The sequence below is a fragment of the Protopterus annectens genome, chromosome 1.part0, assembly GCF_019279795.1.
Source record: "Protopterus annectens isolate FY-2018-M chromosome 1.part0, PAN1.0, whole genome shotgun sequence".
Lineage (NCBI taxonomy): Eukaryota > Metazoa > Chordata > Ceratodontiformes > Protopteridae > Protopterus > Protopterus annectens.
The window spans coordinates 90,172,504-90,187,214 of NC_056725.1; the positions used below are offsets into that span (position 1 = coordinate 90,172,504).

Here is a 14,711-nt window from a genome sequence, read left to right on the forward strand (position 1 = left end):
ACCTACCATAAATGTAGATGTCCAAACAGGATAGCATCTGCAGTCATAACAAATGGGTTGTCCTGTCGTCAGGCAGCCCTTCGGTCGGCCGGATTCCAAAGTCTGGGTCCGGCTTCGGCTGATGTCGCACTTCACCCGACGTCATCTCTGCTGGTCTTCGGGTATAAAGGCATCAGCCGACGCCATTTTCCTCAGTGTTTCTTGCCCCAGATGCCAGTTGCCCTCTTGGAAAGCTAAATTTTGGATAAATGCCAATGTTTCCAAAAAAGTAGAAGGCAAACACAAAAAATAAGCATGTATGTACATATATACAAACAAATACACCATAAGAGACTCCTAGCTAGCTATTAGGAGGGTAAATACCCTAGGAGTACCACAGAGGGAAGGAGGGTGGGTAATCCTGACTGCAGATGCTATCCTGTTCGGACATCTACATTTATGGTAGGTACAAAACTGTACTATGTCCTTCAAGGATGCATCTGCAGTCATAACTAAATGGGTAGAATACCATAGCCAAACTAGGGGTGGAGGAAGAAAAATTATGGTGTAGTTAGGATCCCTTGCAGTACAGCAGTGGCAAACCCTGCTCGGGATCTAGAGTATAGAGGTAGATTATAATGCTTGGCAAATGTATGCACGGAGGTCCAAGTAGCCGCCTCAATAATGTCCTTGGTTGCCACCGTGAAGAAAGCTGTGGTAGTGGCTGTTGCCCTTGTAGAATGAGGTCTTATGTTCTGTGGAATTGGTTTTCTATGGTAGGAGTAACAGAATCTTATGCAATTTCCTATCCATTTAGAGATTGTCTGTTTGGAAATTGCTTTTCCTTCCCTTCCTGTTGCAAAGGCTACTAAAAGCTGGTCAGTTTTTTCTGTTACCTTTGGTTCTGTCCAGGTAGTAGCGTAACTGTCTATGTACATCCAAGGTGTGCAGCAGTCTTTCCCCCCTGTTCTGTGGGTTGGGAAAGAAGGTAGGTAGGTGGATTGCCTGGTTTAAAGGCACTCTGGATACCACCTTAGGCATAAATGTAGGATTAGTTCTCATGGACACCCTATCTTGATGGAAGATTAGGAAGGGTTGTACTGCCATTAAGGCCTGTAGTTCCGAAACCCTCCTTGCTGAAGTTATTGCCAGTAGGAAAGCAGTTTTCCATGATAGGTGTTGAAGATCTGCTGTTGCTGCTGGTTCAAATGGAGGGAGTGTTAATTTTTCTAGCACAAAGTTCAAGTCTCATGCTGGTAATGGTGGTTTCCTAGGAGGTTTTACATTCTTGATCCCTCTGAGGAACTGCCTGAGTAGAGGATGCGAAAAGACAGGTGGATCGAAGCTGTATTCTGCTGAAATAGCTGATGCATGTATCTTGATGGAGGAATAGGACAGGCCTGTATGTAGAAGCTCTGCCAAGTACTCCAGGATGTTAGCAATATCTATGTTCGACACATCTTTTCCTCTTTCAGCACTCCAAATGACAAACCTTTTCCATTTTCCTGCATAGTTCCTTCTGGTTGAAGGTCTGCGTGCTTCAAGGATAATGTCTTTAACCCTTTGGGATAGGTCTGGGTTAGATGCTGCTATGTGATGTTCCAGGCAGTCAGTTGCAAGGTTTTTAGGTTTGGGTGCATGATGTTGTAGTTGTTCTGAGTTAACATCAAAGGCATCAGGGTATTGACCACATTCTCCCCGAGACATGCTCCTTAGCAGTGGATACCAGTGTTACCTTGGCCAATTCGGCGCTATCAGGATTATCCTTGGGCATTCCTCTCTGATTTTCAGTAGTACCTTGTGCATCAAAGGAAGAGGTGGGAATGCATATGCTGTCAGGCCTTTCCAACTGAAGGATAGAGAGTCCACCTTCCATGCAAGTGGGTGGTATGTCCTTGTGCAGAATTTTTTCAGCTGGTGATTGAGTGGGGATGCGAATAGGTCTATTTGTGGCATTCCCCATTTCTTTGTGATGGCCTTGAAGATGTCCGGGTGTAGCATCCATTCGTGAGCATCCGAGGTGGTTCTGCTTAACATGTCTGCTAGGGTGTTTTCTTTTCCCGGCACAAATATTGCCTGCAACTGGATGTTGTAGCTCAGAGCCATATTCCAAAGGTCCAGAGTCATTCTGCATAGTGGGTATGAATGAGTGCCTCCCTGTTTGTTGATGTACCACATGACTGTGGTGTTGTCTGTCCTTATCATTAAATGGCCTTCTTTGAGGAATGGTCTGAATTTCTGGATTGCTAGTTTTACTGCCAGCATTTCTTTTTGGTTTATGTGCAGGTGCAGCTGGTCTTGAGTCCACAATCCTTGTATGCATTTGTCCAACATGTGCACCCCCCAGCCTAGGTCTGAGGTCTGTTGTGATGGTTTGGCTTGCTTGAAAGTTGTGGAAGGGTAAGCCTGGGTTTGACTGGCATGCTTGAGCCCACCATAGGAACTCCTGTTTCGCATGGGATTAGTGGGATTTCGGTTTCTAAGCTGTGCCTGTGTTGAGACCATAAATTCTTTAGGTACCACTGTAGCTTTCTCATATGCAGTCTGGCATGTGGGACCAAGATTATGCATGATGCCATGAAGCCCAAGGCCTGCAGTACTTTTCTTGCTGTTAGTTTGTTCTGCTTTGTTAATGCCAAGAAGTAAAGAGGGAGTTCTTTTCGTTTTTCTGGCGTTAGGCATGCCATTTGTTTTACTGTGTCCAATTCCGCACCCACGCATGTTCTTGTTTGGGATGGTATCAGTCTTGACTTTGTAAATTGACTGTGTATCCCAGGGCTTGTAGTAAGCAAATGACTCTCTGTAAATCTGTTGTCAGCTTGCTTTTGTTGTCCGCTTGTAACAGGCAGTCGTCCAGGTATGGATAAATTTGGATTCCTGTAGCCTGCAGTGAGCGATTACTGATGCCAGGCATTTTGTGAATACTCTGGGCGCAGTAGATAAGCCAAAGGGCAATGCTGAGAATTGATAATGCTCTGATCCTGCAAGAAATCTGAGGTATCTTCTGCAATTTGGTCGTATGGGGACGTGCAGGTATGCCTCCTTGAGATCTAGAGTTACCAGCCAACACTCCTTGCCCAGCATGGGAAGAAGTTGCTGTAGGGTCAGCATTTTGAATTTTGGGACAATGATGTATGTGTTTAAGACGGACAGGTCGAGAATAGGTCTCCAACTTTTCTCTTTCCTTGGTACTAGGAAGAGTCTGGAGTACAATCCTTTGCCCTGGTTTGCAAAATCCACTTGTCTTTTGTGATATAGTGCCAATTTTTTGAAAATATGGCTAACTTTCCGCCTAAAGGTGCTGCTATTTGCTCCCTGGTAGGCGGTGTCAGAGCCAAGTCACTGTGATTGTCCTGTTGTAGTGGCAGTGGTTGTGTCTGTGCCTCGGTTATTGCCTTGCCACTGTCGTCCTCTGTAGGCACCTCCTCTGGATTGATTTCTGCCTCTAGAGCGTCTATTCCTGCCTCTTTGAGATTTTGAGGAGTCTGGAAAGGACCAATTTTTGGCAGGCCAGTTCCTGCTAAACCTTGGGGCTGAACCTGTAAGAAATCCTTAACTGTTTGTACAGATTTTGCCTTCTCTTCCATTTTCTTCATTACTTGCTGAGCAGGTGTACCAAATAGACTGGTCTTATCCATAGGAGCATCTAACAGCTTTGCTTTAACATGATCCGGCAAGACCTGTTCTTTCAACCATGCATGCCTTCTTATCACTGTGCCAGTCATGGCTGATCTAAATGAAGCCTCCAGTGCATCATAGCCACATTTTAAAGAATGGTTACTAACCTGTTGGATGTTATTTACCATTTCTAAAACATATTTCTTATCTAAGGAGTCATCAGAGGACAGCTTCTTAGTTAACTGATCAAGCATAAACTCTTGGTATTGGATCATATGAAACTGACAGTTTAAAGCTCTAGCTGAGAGAGTAGCAGAGGTGTAAACTTTTTTTCCTCATCTCTAAGGACCTGGATTCCCTTTCAGAAGGAATAGGGTTTTTTGCTGAGGTCGAGGCTACTGCCTTAGGCCCCTGGGATATAGTCTCAGGATCTGCAAGTGGGGCCTTGTATAGGTGGTGATGAGTGTCTGGCACCCTGTAAAATCTATCTGGTTTGGCAGGGGCTGGAGGTAAAGTATCAGGAGCGGTGCAAACATCATTAAATGCATCATCCACAACAGGCAGTACTGGAGGTATAGCTAAGGGCCTTGCAGAAATGTCCTAAGCCTTTTTCTTGAATCTGAGAAATCTTGTCCCTGCCATTGGAATTGTTCTCTCATGGCATGTAAGGTTTCCCCAAAGGAAAATTCCTCTGGTGGAGAGGCAGATGGAATGGATTCTTCAGCATCTGAATCTTCATAAGTAGAAAAAGGAGCCTCTGGCTGGTCTGTAATGTCTGAGTCATCCGCAAAATCATCAGAGGACACTGGCTCGGGGGGCTCTGCCCTAGATCTCTTTTCTGGGGGCTGAGAGGCCCTGTCTGGGTGTGATTGGGATCCTCTAATTAAGGATATTAAATCCTCTGCCAGAGTAAGCATTTGTGAACTAGAAGTGGGCCTGTGTGAAGGGGGCTTAACAGGCACTGATTTAACAGTTTTGGCTGCTTTGGCCCTGGCAAAGGCCTTAATAGACATGGCTGCAGGAGGCCTAGCAGCACCACGTGCTGGGGTAGAGACATCCAAAGGGATGGTGTCTGATAAATCACTAGGAACCACAGTAGTAGGCAAAACTTCTGAGGCCGATTCAACTAAAGTAGCAGGAGCCTCAGTAGTAGTCATGGATTCGCTGAAGATTGACCGGCTTTCGGTTTCGGCCGAAACCGAGACACTCGCTTGCTTAACCGTGGTTTCGGCGAAACCACGGACCACGAGTGTCGGTCTTTTCTTTGCGTTTTTAACAATTTGGGTAGTCGGAGGATCCGACGGCATAATGTACGCAAAATCTGAGCCGAAAAACTGTTCAGCAAACTCCGACCGACGCCTAAGCGTTCGTCGGTTGAAGGAAGCACAGGCCGAACAGGCTGCTACGTCGTGGTCTGGGCCTAAGCAAGGCAGGCAGTAAGAGTGGAAATCATTATGAGGTATTTGTTTCCCACAAGTTAAACAGTTATTGACTTTTTTTGACATCGGCTGAGGCAAGAAAGAGTCCCCAACGGGTACTTAGCTTTTAGAAGTCTTCAAGTAGTATTCGGTAGTAGTAATCTCTGGATCTGACCGACCTGCACTTGCGAACAGCTTCTGCTTGGCGCCACGGCAAGAAAGACTGAGGAAAATGGCGCCGGCTGATGCCTTTATACCGAAGACCAGCAGAGATGACGCCGGGTGAAGTGCGACATCAGCGGCCGGACCCAGACTTTGGAATCCGGCCGACCGAAGGGCTGCCTGACGACAGGACAACCCATTTGTTATGACTGCAGATGCATCCTTGAAGGACATCCAAAGTTGCCCCCAATATGGAAATGGGAAATAGCAGCCAGCTGAACCTTTACAGTAGATGAGCTGGCATCTGCTGAAAAATATGAGACAAGAATTCTAGAACCGCTGGAATAGGTGTTCTTACGTGAAGCCCAAATGGAAAAACGTTTCCATTTACTATTGTAAATCTTCGTGGTAGAGGGTTTATGTGCCGCCACCAGAATGGACTTGACTAGGGAAGAGATACCGGGAGTCCTGGCAACTAAGGGAACTGAATCAGCCAAGCTGAGAGCTTGAGCTTGTCCAGGTTCGGAGGGGCCATTCCCGAGGGATGAGAGATCAGATCCGGAATGGGATCCAATATCCAGAGAGGAGCTATGAGATGAGACCATAGGCAGGGGAACCAGACTTGACAAGGCCAGAATGGGGCTATGAGGATAATCTTGCTCCCCAACCGACGAGCTTTCTGCAAAAATTTTGTCATCAGCAGAAGTGGTGGATACACATAAAGAAGACAGGGCATCCAAGCATGGACTAGACCATCTCTGGGAGTTTCCCCTAAAGGAGGAATTAGAGCGAAAAACTCGCTGCACTTCGCGTTGGAAGGCGATGCGAAGAGATCGCAGCAAGGCTGACCCCACTTGAGGAAGATCTGTTCCACTACGGAAGAATTCAGAGACCACTCGTAAGGAGAGAGGATAGTTATGCTCATTTGTCTGCCAGAATGTTGGACCGACCCGGAATGTGCATTGCTAACAGGAAGCGGTTGGTGGAGATCGCCCATTCCCAAACTCTCATGGCTTCTCGGTAAAGGGTAAGACCTGGTTCCCCCCTGTTTGTTGACATACCAGACCACCGACATATTGTCTGACTGGATCGCAATAGTCCCTGGAGGAAGGAAGGCATGAAGGGCCTGCAACGCTAAAAGGAGCGCTCTCATCTCCAGTACATTTACATGCAGAACGTTCTCAGTCTGAGTCCACGTGCCTTGGACAGTCCTGCCCACACAATGCCCCCCCCCACCCTAGGCAGGAGGCGTCTGTGGTCACTGTGGCCTGGGGTAGGGGCATAACAAAAGGAAGTCCTTCCCGAAGGGCTCGGGATTGGAGCCACCACATGAGGGAGTTCCTGCAAACCCTGCTGAGGGACATCGGCAAGTCTAGTGGATGGTGTAGAATGGACCACTGGACTTGCAAAGTCCACTGTAGAACCCTCATGTGCAAACGAGCAAATTGATCGCCACCGTCATGGATCCCAAAGCTCTCAGGACTAACTCTGCTGAGGGAGCAGGAGACTGAAGAAGAGCTAGTACATGCAGGGTCATGCTGTGAAGTCTGTCTGGCGTTAGGAAAGTCTTGGCCTGAAGGGAATCTATCCTGGCCCCTATAAAGTCTATAACCTGAACAGGTTGGAGGAATGACTTCTTCACATTTATAATGATCCCCACCTGGGATGACAAACGGAGGAAGAAGTCCCTGGCTAGAGAGAGTAGATGCCTGGTGGGGCGGTGAGGAACCAGTCGTCTAGGTACGGGAAGACCTGTATGCCCTGGAGCCTCAGGTGGGCCACTACAACTGCCATGACCTTGGTGAACACCCTGGGGGCTGTGGTGAGACCGAAGGGTAGGACCCTGAACTGGTAATGACTGGCCCCCTAGCCGAAAGCGGAGAAACCTCCTGGACTGTCTGTCCATGAGAATATGGTAGTATGCATCCTTGAGGTCTATGGAGCACATCGAAGTCCTCCTCCTGCAAGAGGGACAGGATGGATTGAAGCGTGACCATCCGGAATTTCTCCTTGGCAACGAAAAGGTTCATTGTGGACAGGTCGAGGATCGGCCTTACGTCACCCGTCTTTTTTGGCACCAGAAAGAACCTGGAGTAAATGCCTAATCCGGACTGGTCTGGGGGCACATGCTGGATGGCTCTTTTTTCTAACAGCTTTTTTATTTCCAAAGCTGCGGCCTCCCTTTGAGTAGGTGGAACATCTGGGAGGCGTCTTGAGTAAGGGGGCTTGTTTATGAAGGGGACTGAATAGCCTCTGGATATTATCTGAAGCACCCAGTGATCTGTCGTGATGGATTCCCATTGAGCCAGGTGCCTCGAAAAATGCTCCCTGACTGCCTCCAGAGAGGAGCAGTCAGGCAACCCTTCAGGGCTGCTGTGCGGGTCGGTCGGAAAAAGGTTCCAGTGACCCGAAGTTCTTCGGTCCCCCTCTGCCTCTGGGCTGGTGTCCACCTTGTCCCCCACGGCCTCTGGGGGAGAAGGGGTCCTGAGCGTACCGGGCCTGCTGAGATTTCCGGAACCACATCTTCTTCTGCCCTCGCTGGTTCCTGGAGAAGGACCTTTGAGGAGTAGCGAAGCAGATTCCGACAGCTGACAGCGTTTTCCAGTCTTTCTCGCTCTGGACCAGCATCTCGCGGACAGTCTTCCTGAACAGGGTAGACCCATCAAAGGGTGCATTCGCGAAGGATGCCTTGAAGGGTTCAGAGAAATCGCAAAGCCGAAGCCAGGCATGACGCCTTAAGGCGATACTGGACCCGCTAGCTCTAGCGGCTCCTTCCGTGGCTTGGGAGAGTAGCCGCATAGACGTATTAGACACTGATTTGAGAGTGGCCATACGAGCTGAGAAAGTCCGTTTATCCTCGGCCGACATGGACTCTGGGGGAGACTCAGCGTACTCTTTAACCAGGTCCCACTGCAGTCTGATTACATGGACCAAGTAATTCAGAGCCCTAATAGAGAAGGTAGCTGAAGCAAACATCCACTTTCCAATACGGTCCACTGTCCGAGACTCCTTGTCAGGGGGACGGACTGAAGAACTGTCCTGAGCTAGTTCCTTTTTGGTGGCCGCCACCACCATGGCATCTACAGGGGAACCCTTGCTCCACGAAGCTTTGTCTGCAGGGGGGCTCAGAATCTTGTTGCGTCTTCTGGGGATCGGCTCTACAGTGTCCGGTTCCTTCCACGCCCTGGTGGTGATCAGGTCGGCCGGGGGGGTGGGACACCCATGAGGTAGATGGGCCTGTGTCAAACGCCTCCAGGAATACCAACTCGTCCGAGGAAGGTTTTTGGGTGGACCACCCCCCCACACACACACACACACTTTGGCGGAGCATTTCCATAATGTCTCTGAAGGAGACGTCGGGGGGGGTGACCTGGGAGAACCTTCCCCTTCCTCCAAATCGGTATCCTCGGTGAGGGACTCAGGGGAGTCCAAGTGCTTCCTTTTGCACAGGTGTTTGTGAGGAATCTCCTCTGGTGACTGTCCGAGGCGGGCTCACCAACGGATTCATGTTTCTCCAGCGGAGCTGGCTGGGGCGTTAACGACACAGGCTGTCCCTGGGACTGGATGATGGAGGACAAACTGAGCTGCGAGGGTGCAGGGGCGGACCCTGAGGAAAGAGTGAGGAGTCTCGATCCTCTAGACAGAACCCTCTCCGCAATGTCGAATGCTGATGGGAAACCGGCCTCTCTAAGACAGGTGGCTGGAACCCTCGGATCCGACGAAGGGATCGGTGTCGGAGCCGAAGTGCTCGGACCTGAGTGGACGGTGTGCTCTGACTGCAAAGGAGCCGAAGACACACTCACCCCCTCAGATCCGATGCCCGGCTCTCGGCACAGAGAGCTTGGATCCAAAAAGGGATCCGATAAGCTCGAGGGCATGGTAGCAATAACCATCAGCGCCGACTCCCTGACTCCGAGGTTCCTCGGATCCGAAGACTCCGAAATCCAGTAGTGGATCAGAGAAGGAGCTATCGGGGCAAACAGTGGAGCTGAACCCCCCCCCCCCCCGGAAGGGGGGGAGGCAGCAACACTCCCATCTGCAGCCGAGTTTGCAAGAAGTGACGCATCATCCGGTCCATATCTGACTACGAGTAGATCTGGAAGAGGCCGCCGAAGCCAGCCGGGAGGGCCGACGCGATGACCTCGAAGATGGTCGGGCCTCCTCCTCCGGCTCGGGAGAGAAGCGTGGGGAATGGAGCCGTGGGGAGGAAGGCTTGGTAATCTTCAATGGAGAAGAGAGAACCTTAGCAGGAGGGGCTGAGGGGTTCAATTCGGCCCACCGTTTGTGGCTTCTCTCTCTTGCTCTTTCTCTCTCTCCCTTCTCTCTCTTCTGTCCTTTTTTGCCTCTCATTCTCCCTGAGATGAGGTGGGAGGGTGAGTCCCAGACAGGGGAGGAGGGCCAGATGGTTGGGCAACCGCAGCTGCGGCTGTCGCTACAGAGGAGGAAGAGGAAGAAGAAGCTGACTCCGCGGGTAAAGATCTGCCAGAATCAGCTTGTTCTTCCTATCTCGCAAGGCCCGGGGGTTAAAGGCTGCACAGATCTGACAGCCTGAGGAAAGGTGGGGAACCCCCAAGCAAAAAACGCACTGAGTCTGACCATCCGCTGGCTTATGGCCGCACTCAGTGCACTTAGAAAAGGTAGTTTTCTGGCTTTCAGCCATACCCTCACACACACGCACACCTAAAGGGAAAAAAAGGGCCTACTAGGGGATATAGATTATCAAGGAAAAGAGGGGGATAGATTAGTTAAGAAGAAAACTAATATCTAAATATATAGAAATATACTACACACACACAGCTAACAATTAGACTACCCAAATATTTTTAGAAAAATATAAGAATTAGCTACACTCGCCTGGAGCTCTAAGAATACCGTGCTTGGCAAAGCCGCGGCAAATGAGATCTGGGGATTGGAAGGAGGTTGCAGGGTAGTATGGGTAAGGGGGAGGAGCTTGGAGCTCAGATCTTTAGCTTGGTATGCTGCCGGCTCGGATCCGAGTCGGATCCGAAACCCACAGGTTGCTGATCAAATGAAGTTAACTACTTTAGATCAAAGATTACAAATTTAATGTGTTTTAACATAAAGCAGATTAGCAATCATGACGACAATTATCTCACGCAGTCTATGTCTATCATACTCTCTAAGCACAGTTTTTGTTTCCTTTTCTCTGCATCTGATACAAGTCTCCCAGCAAATGTGTTAAGTTTGTCTTTACTCTGAATTTATTAATTGTATCAAAATTAAAGTACAGTCTGCCAGCTTTAACGTTCTGTTTCCATCTTTTCTAAATAATGGTTTGATATTAAATTGGTGAACAAACTCAATATACAGCAGTGAATGCCAAAACAGAACACAAAATGTAATGAGAATTCTCATTTAACATTATAAAAATAAAAAGTACAAAATGCATTATAAGCAGTTAACCAATTCAAGCCAACTCTCCTCACCAGTAAGTAACAAGCTTGTCATAAACTGAAGGGCTCTGGCAAAAAATATTTTGTTGTAATTATTTTATAATACACATTATATATTTTTTTATTTTCTAATCTCAGGGTATTAATTTCTGATTTATATTAAATGACTTGGGTCTCTGGTCAAACTCTGTGTTGCTGTAGGCTTTTGTGTTTTGGGACCAGGAATCTATGCTGGGATTGTGGGCCTTTCCTCTTAATAATGAGGATTTAGTGGGTGGTCCTCTTCCTGAGTACCACCCTTAAATGATGATTACAAATGGAGTATAGCTTCTCTGTCAAACCTGCTCAGTATGACTCATGAGACTTTAGTCACAGATTTAAAAACTCTTCATACCTAGCAGCATAAGTGGACGTCCAGAAAGACTGGTATTCTCTAGATGAAGCACAGACAGGCTACTGCTGATGCGAAGAGCACGGGCAACAAAAGGAGCAGACTGATCCAACAAAGGTGTATTCCGGGCATCCAGGAACTCAAGACAGCTGCTCTAAAAATTAGAAACCAGAAGCAAGTTAAATAGTTCAGAGGCCAACAAAGACTACACAACTAAAATCAAAAAGGCTCACGAAAATCTTGAGAACATGACATTATCTCAGTGTTTTTTAAAGTTTTACATGCTAGGAAACACTTAACATCAATGGCTAATCAAAACTTTAAGCTAAATGAAACAGAAAACTCACAAGTATTCTGTTTCTTACATTTTTACATGACTGCATTAAAGAAACTCAACAGTCTCAGAACCAAAATTCACCACAACATCAGTACTACCAGCAGACTGTTCTCAACTACTGTCAAGGAGTGACATTAAGTATTAATGTGCACAGTACTGCAGCACTCTGCTATCCCATTCAGTTTCTGTCCAAGCAGCTACTATTGTGCAGAATTTGTAAATCTTGTCAGTGACTGCATAGGTTTTTCAGGGGTCATTAGTTTCCTCCCTCATCCCAAAGACATGCTGATAGGTAAAAGCTGTAATCCTCTAAACTGCCCAAAGTGCGAGTCCCCCTGTTCTAGCTAAGAAAAGCTCCAGCCATCCCCTATGCAATCTCAAATAAGATACAGTGAGGACTAAAAAAATCAATTAATTTAACTAATGTACTGTTGTGATACTTATAATGCATTAATACGAAATATTACATTAGTTGTTGTTGTGTCTTTCGGCTTTTCCCGGTTAGGGGTCGCCACAGCGGAACTCCGGTCCGCTAATGATTGGCAGTAGATTTTTTACGTACCAAGTTGCCAGCCCTGACGCACAACCTTCAACAAAGGTACGTCCATTCACGCTCGTCTCCACGCAGAAGACGCTCTAGCTGAGAATCGAACCGGACAGCATCTTACTGTGAGGCGACAACGCTACCACAGCACCACCACCGCAGTATAATATTACATTAGTACATCTAGAAAAAAATTCAAACTATCTTTATGATGACATAAGACAATTTTTGTTCTGACATGCAAAAAGGGCGATAGAGAGGAAATGTTAAGGCATCCTGGGCTGAGACCAACCACAGGAGAAACAAAGCCGACGCTAGCATCTCGATTTTACTCCTTATCTCTGGCAAAGTCTTCAAGAGTCTAAAATAATGCTCACAGCAAAACTGTCTGCCAAAGATCCTTTCAAATGTCAGATCATACATTTTGAAATGACAAGGATAGACCATAACACCACAAAACAGATCAGATCACCTGCAGTACCTATGTTAATCCAAGTACAGCTATTTCCAGAGGTGTCTGCACTGATGCTGGCAGACACCTGTTGTGTAAAAATACTGACCAGATTCAGTCCATGTTCAAGCATTGAAGAGGCCAGCAATTAAATAAAATGCCTGATTTGGATAGTAAAGATCCAGCAACATGGTTGCAGTTACAAAGCACACTGTTCCAAATTCTACTTGTTGAATGCATTGCAGAAAGGTGATAATTTTCACAAAGCTTCAATGATCTACTGTGCAGCTTCTAATTACGACCTTGTAGTGGCACTTATTTCGATAAGCAGAGGTGCTCCACAAAAAATTAATTTTTGACAAGCACAGTCATCTTTTCTAAAACCAGAAGGATCTCATCTTTTAATCTCTTCCCGAACCTGAAGATTTTAAAAGCTGAGATTCTTCTATAACTACCTGTACTGGTAAAAATGCTGCCTAAGGGAGACACAAGACTGAAGAAGTATGAAGGAGGGGAAAAGGAAGGGAAGGAAATTCTGCAAGTTAATGAGGATTAAGGCTATGAGCTGCTTTTGGTGGTCCAGAGTTTAATTCCTCCATCCTTCATTTGCAGACTGTGCGACTCTGAGCTAGTCACTTAACCAGGCAGTGCAATGGGGCCATTGGGAGAATTGGGCTATGCTCCTCAATGGTCTTCTGGACTGCATGCCAAGTAAGTACCAATGAACCAAAGGATGGAGAGGATCAGAATGTTAAATTCACTAAAATGGCAGACCAGTTATGCCCTTATGTTGTTAGATAAATGCAATGCAGCAAATACCAATTACAGAACAGACAAGTGTTACCTCTCACAGAAGTGGTCTGCACTCCTGTCAGGAGATGAACCTCAGCATTTCACAGTAAGAAGCTTGGTAGCTGCACTAAAAAACTTAGCAGTATGGCCACTAACAATTTAAAATTTATAGCGGTCAGTTTTCTTGCTCCTAAGTGGTGAAAACAATATGCCACTTCTTAAACATAATGCACCTCTCACTGCAACTTAATTACCTGTTTTTTGATAAAGCATACTGTGCCAGTTTTGCATTTCAAAAAAGGCTTTTGTTTATTCTTCCTGGTGCCAGGTTTAAAGTGGCAGCAAGTACGAAAGTGCAACCACACCGTCTAAATGCACATTACGTCTTAAACTCATCCCCTCTGATTTCTATCAGCACACAATGATTTTCAACCTTTTTTGTGGTGGTGGAACCCTAGAGAAGCATCAGTACATCTCAAGGGTACCCATTTATTCCACTTGCTGACGCTACATAAGATTTTATAATCATTACATGGTTATGAAGTGCATAACAGGAAGATATAAAGACTCTATGGGAGCAGCATAAAGTACAGTTTTGTACCTACCATAAATGTAGATGTTCGAGTGGTTATGCTGCTGCAGTCATCACACTTGGGTTATCCTGCCATCAGGCGGTCCCAAAGTCGGCCTGAATTCCAAAGCCTTGGTCCGGTGTCGGTTGTCATCGCTTCTTCCCTGACGTCAGTGCGGCAGGGGTATAAAAGAGGCAGCCGACGCCATTTTCTTCAGTTTTTCTTGCCCCAGATGTCAGGTGCCCCAAACTAAGAAGGCAAAATAAGAAGCTTGCAAAACATACCTTAGTGAAAAAACAATAGTACTAGTTGTAAGCAAATACACCATACAGACATGCATCCCAAAGTACATGGAGGTGTAAGAAAAAACTTGTTAGGTAGAGGGGATGGAGGGAGGGTAACCTGGACTGCAGCAGCATAACCACTCGAACATCTACAGTTATGGTAGGTACAAAACTGTAGTATTTTCATCGTGCTATGCTGCTGCAGTCATCACACTTGGGTAGAGTCCCAAAGCTATGGTTGGGTGGTAGGAGCTAAACTGGGTTAGGTGCAGCTAAAATGCTCTGCAGAACTGCAGTGGCAAACCCAGCTCTGGATTTTGAGTATAGAGGAAGGTGGTAATGCTTGGTGAAGGTATGCACTTTACTCCAGGTAGCTGCCTCCAGAATGTCCTTTGTTGGGACTCCTCAGAGGAAGGCTGCTGAGGTTGCTGTAGCCCTGGTAGAGTGAGACCTAATACTAGCAGGCACTGCTTTCCCATGGTGTGAGTAGCAAAAGCGGATGTAATGTGCTATCCATTTGGAGATGGTCTGTTTTGAAATAGCCTTTCCTTCTGAGCCTGGTGATTAGGATACAAGGAGTTGGTCAGATTTTCTGAAGGCCTTTGTCTTGTCCAAATAGTAACGTAACTGTCTGTGAATGTCCAAAGAGTGAAGGAGTCTTTCTCCTTTATTCTGTGGGTTTGGATAAAAGGTGGGCAAGTGTATGGTCTGATTGAGAGCCACACTGGATACTACCTTTGGCATGAAGG

At 46.9% G+C, this 14,711-nt stretch overlaps 1 protein-coding gene across 2 annotated transcripts in view; it reads right to left on the reverse strand.

Annotated features, from left to right (window-relative positions):
- Positions 1-14,711, reverse strand: part of PPP1R37 (protein phosphatase 1 regulatory subunit 37) — a 1,521,445-nt gene that overhangs the window by 887,065 nt on the left and 619,669 nt on the right. For both annotated transcript variants that reach the window (XM_044086439.1, XM_044086507.1), the window contains exon 6: positions 10,986-11,136. In XM_044086439.1, the coding sequence (XP_043942374.1) occupies positions 10,986-11,136 (151 nt within the window). The remainder of the gene's footprint in view (positions 1-10,985; positions 11,137-14,711) is intronic.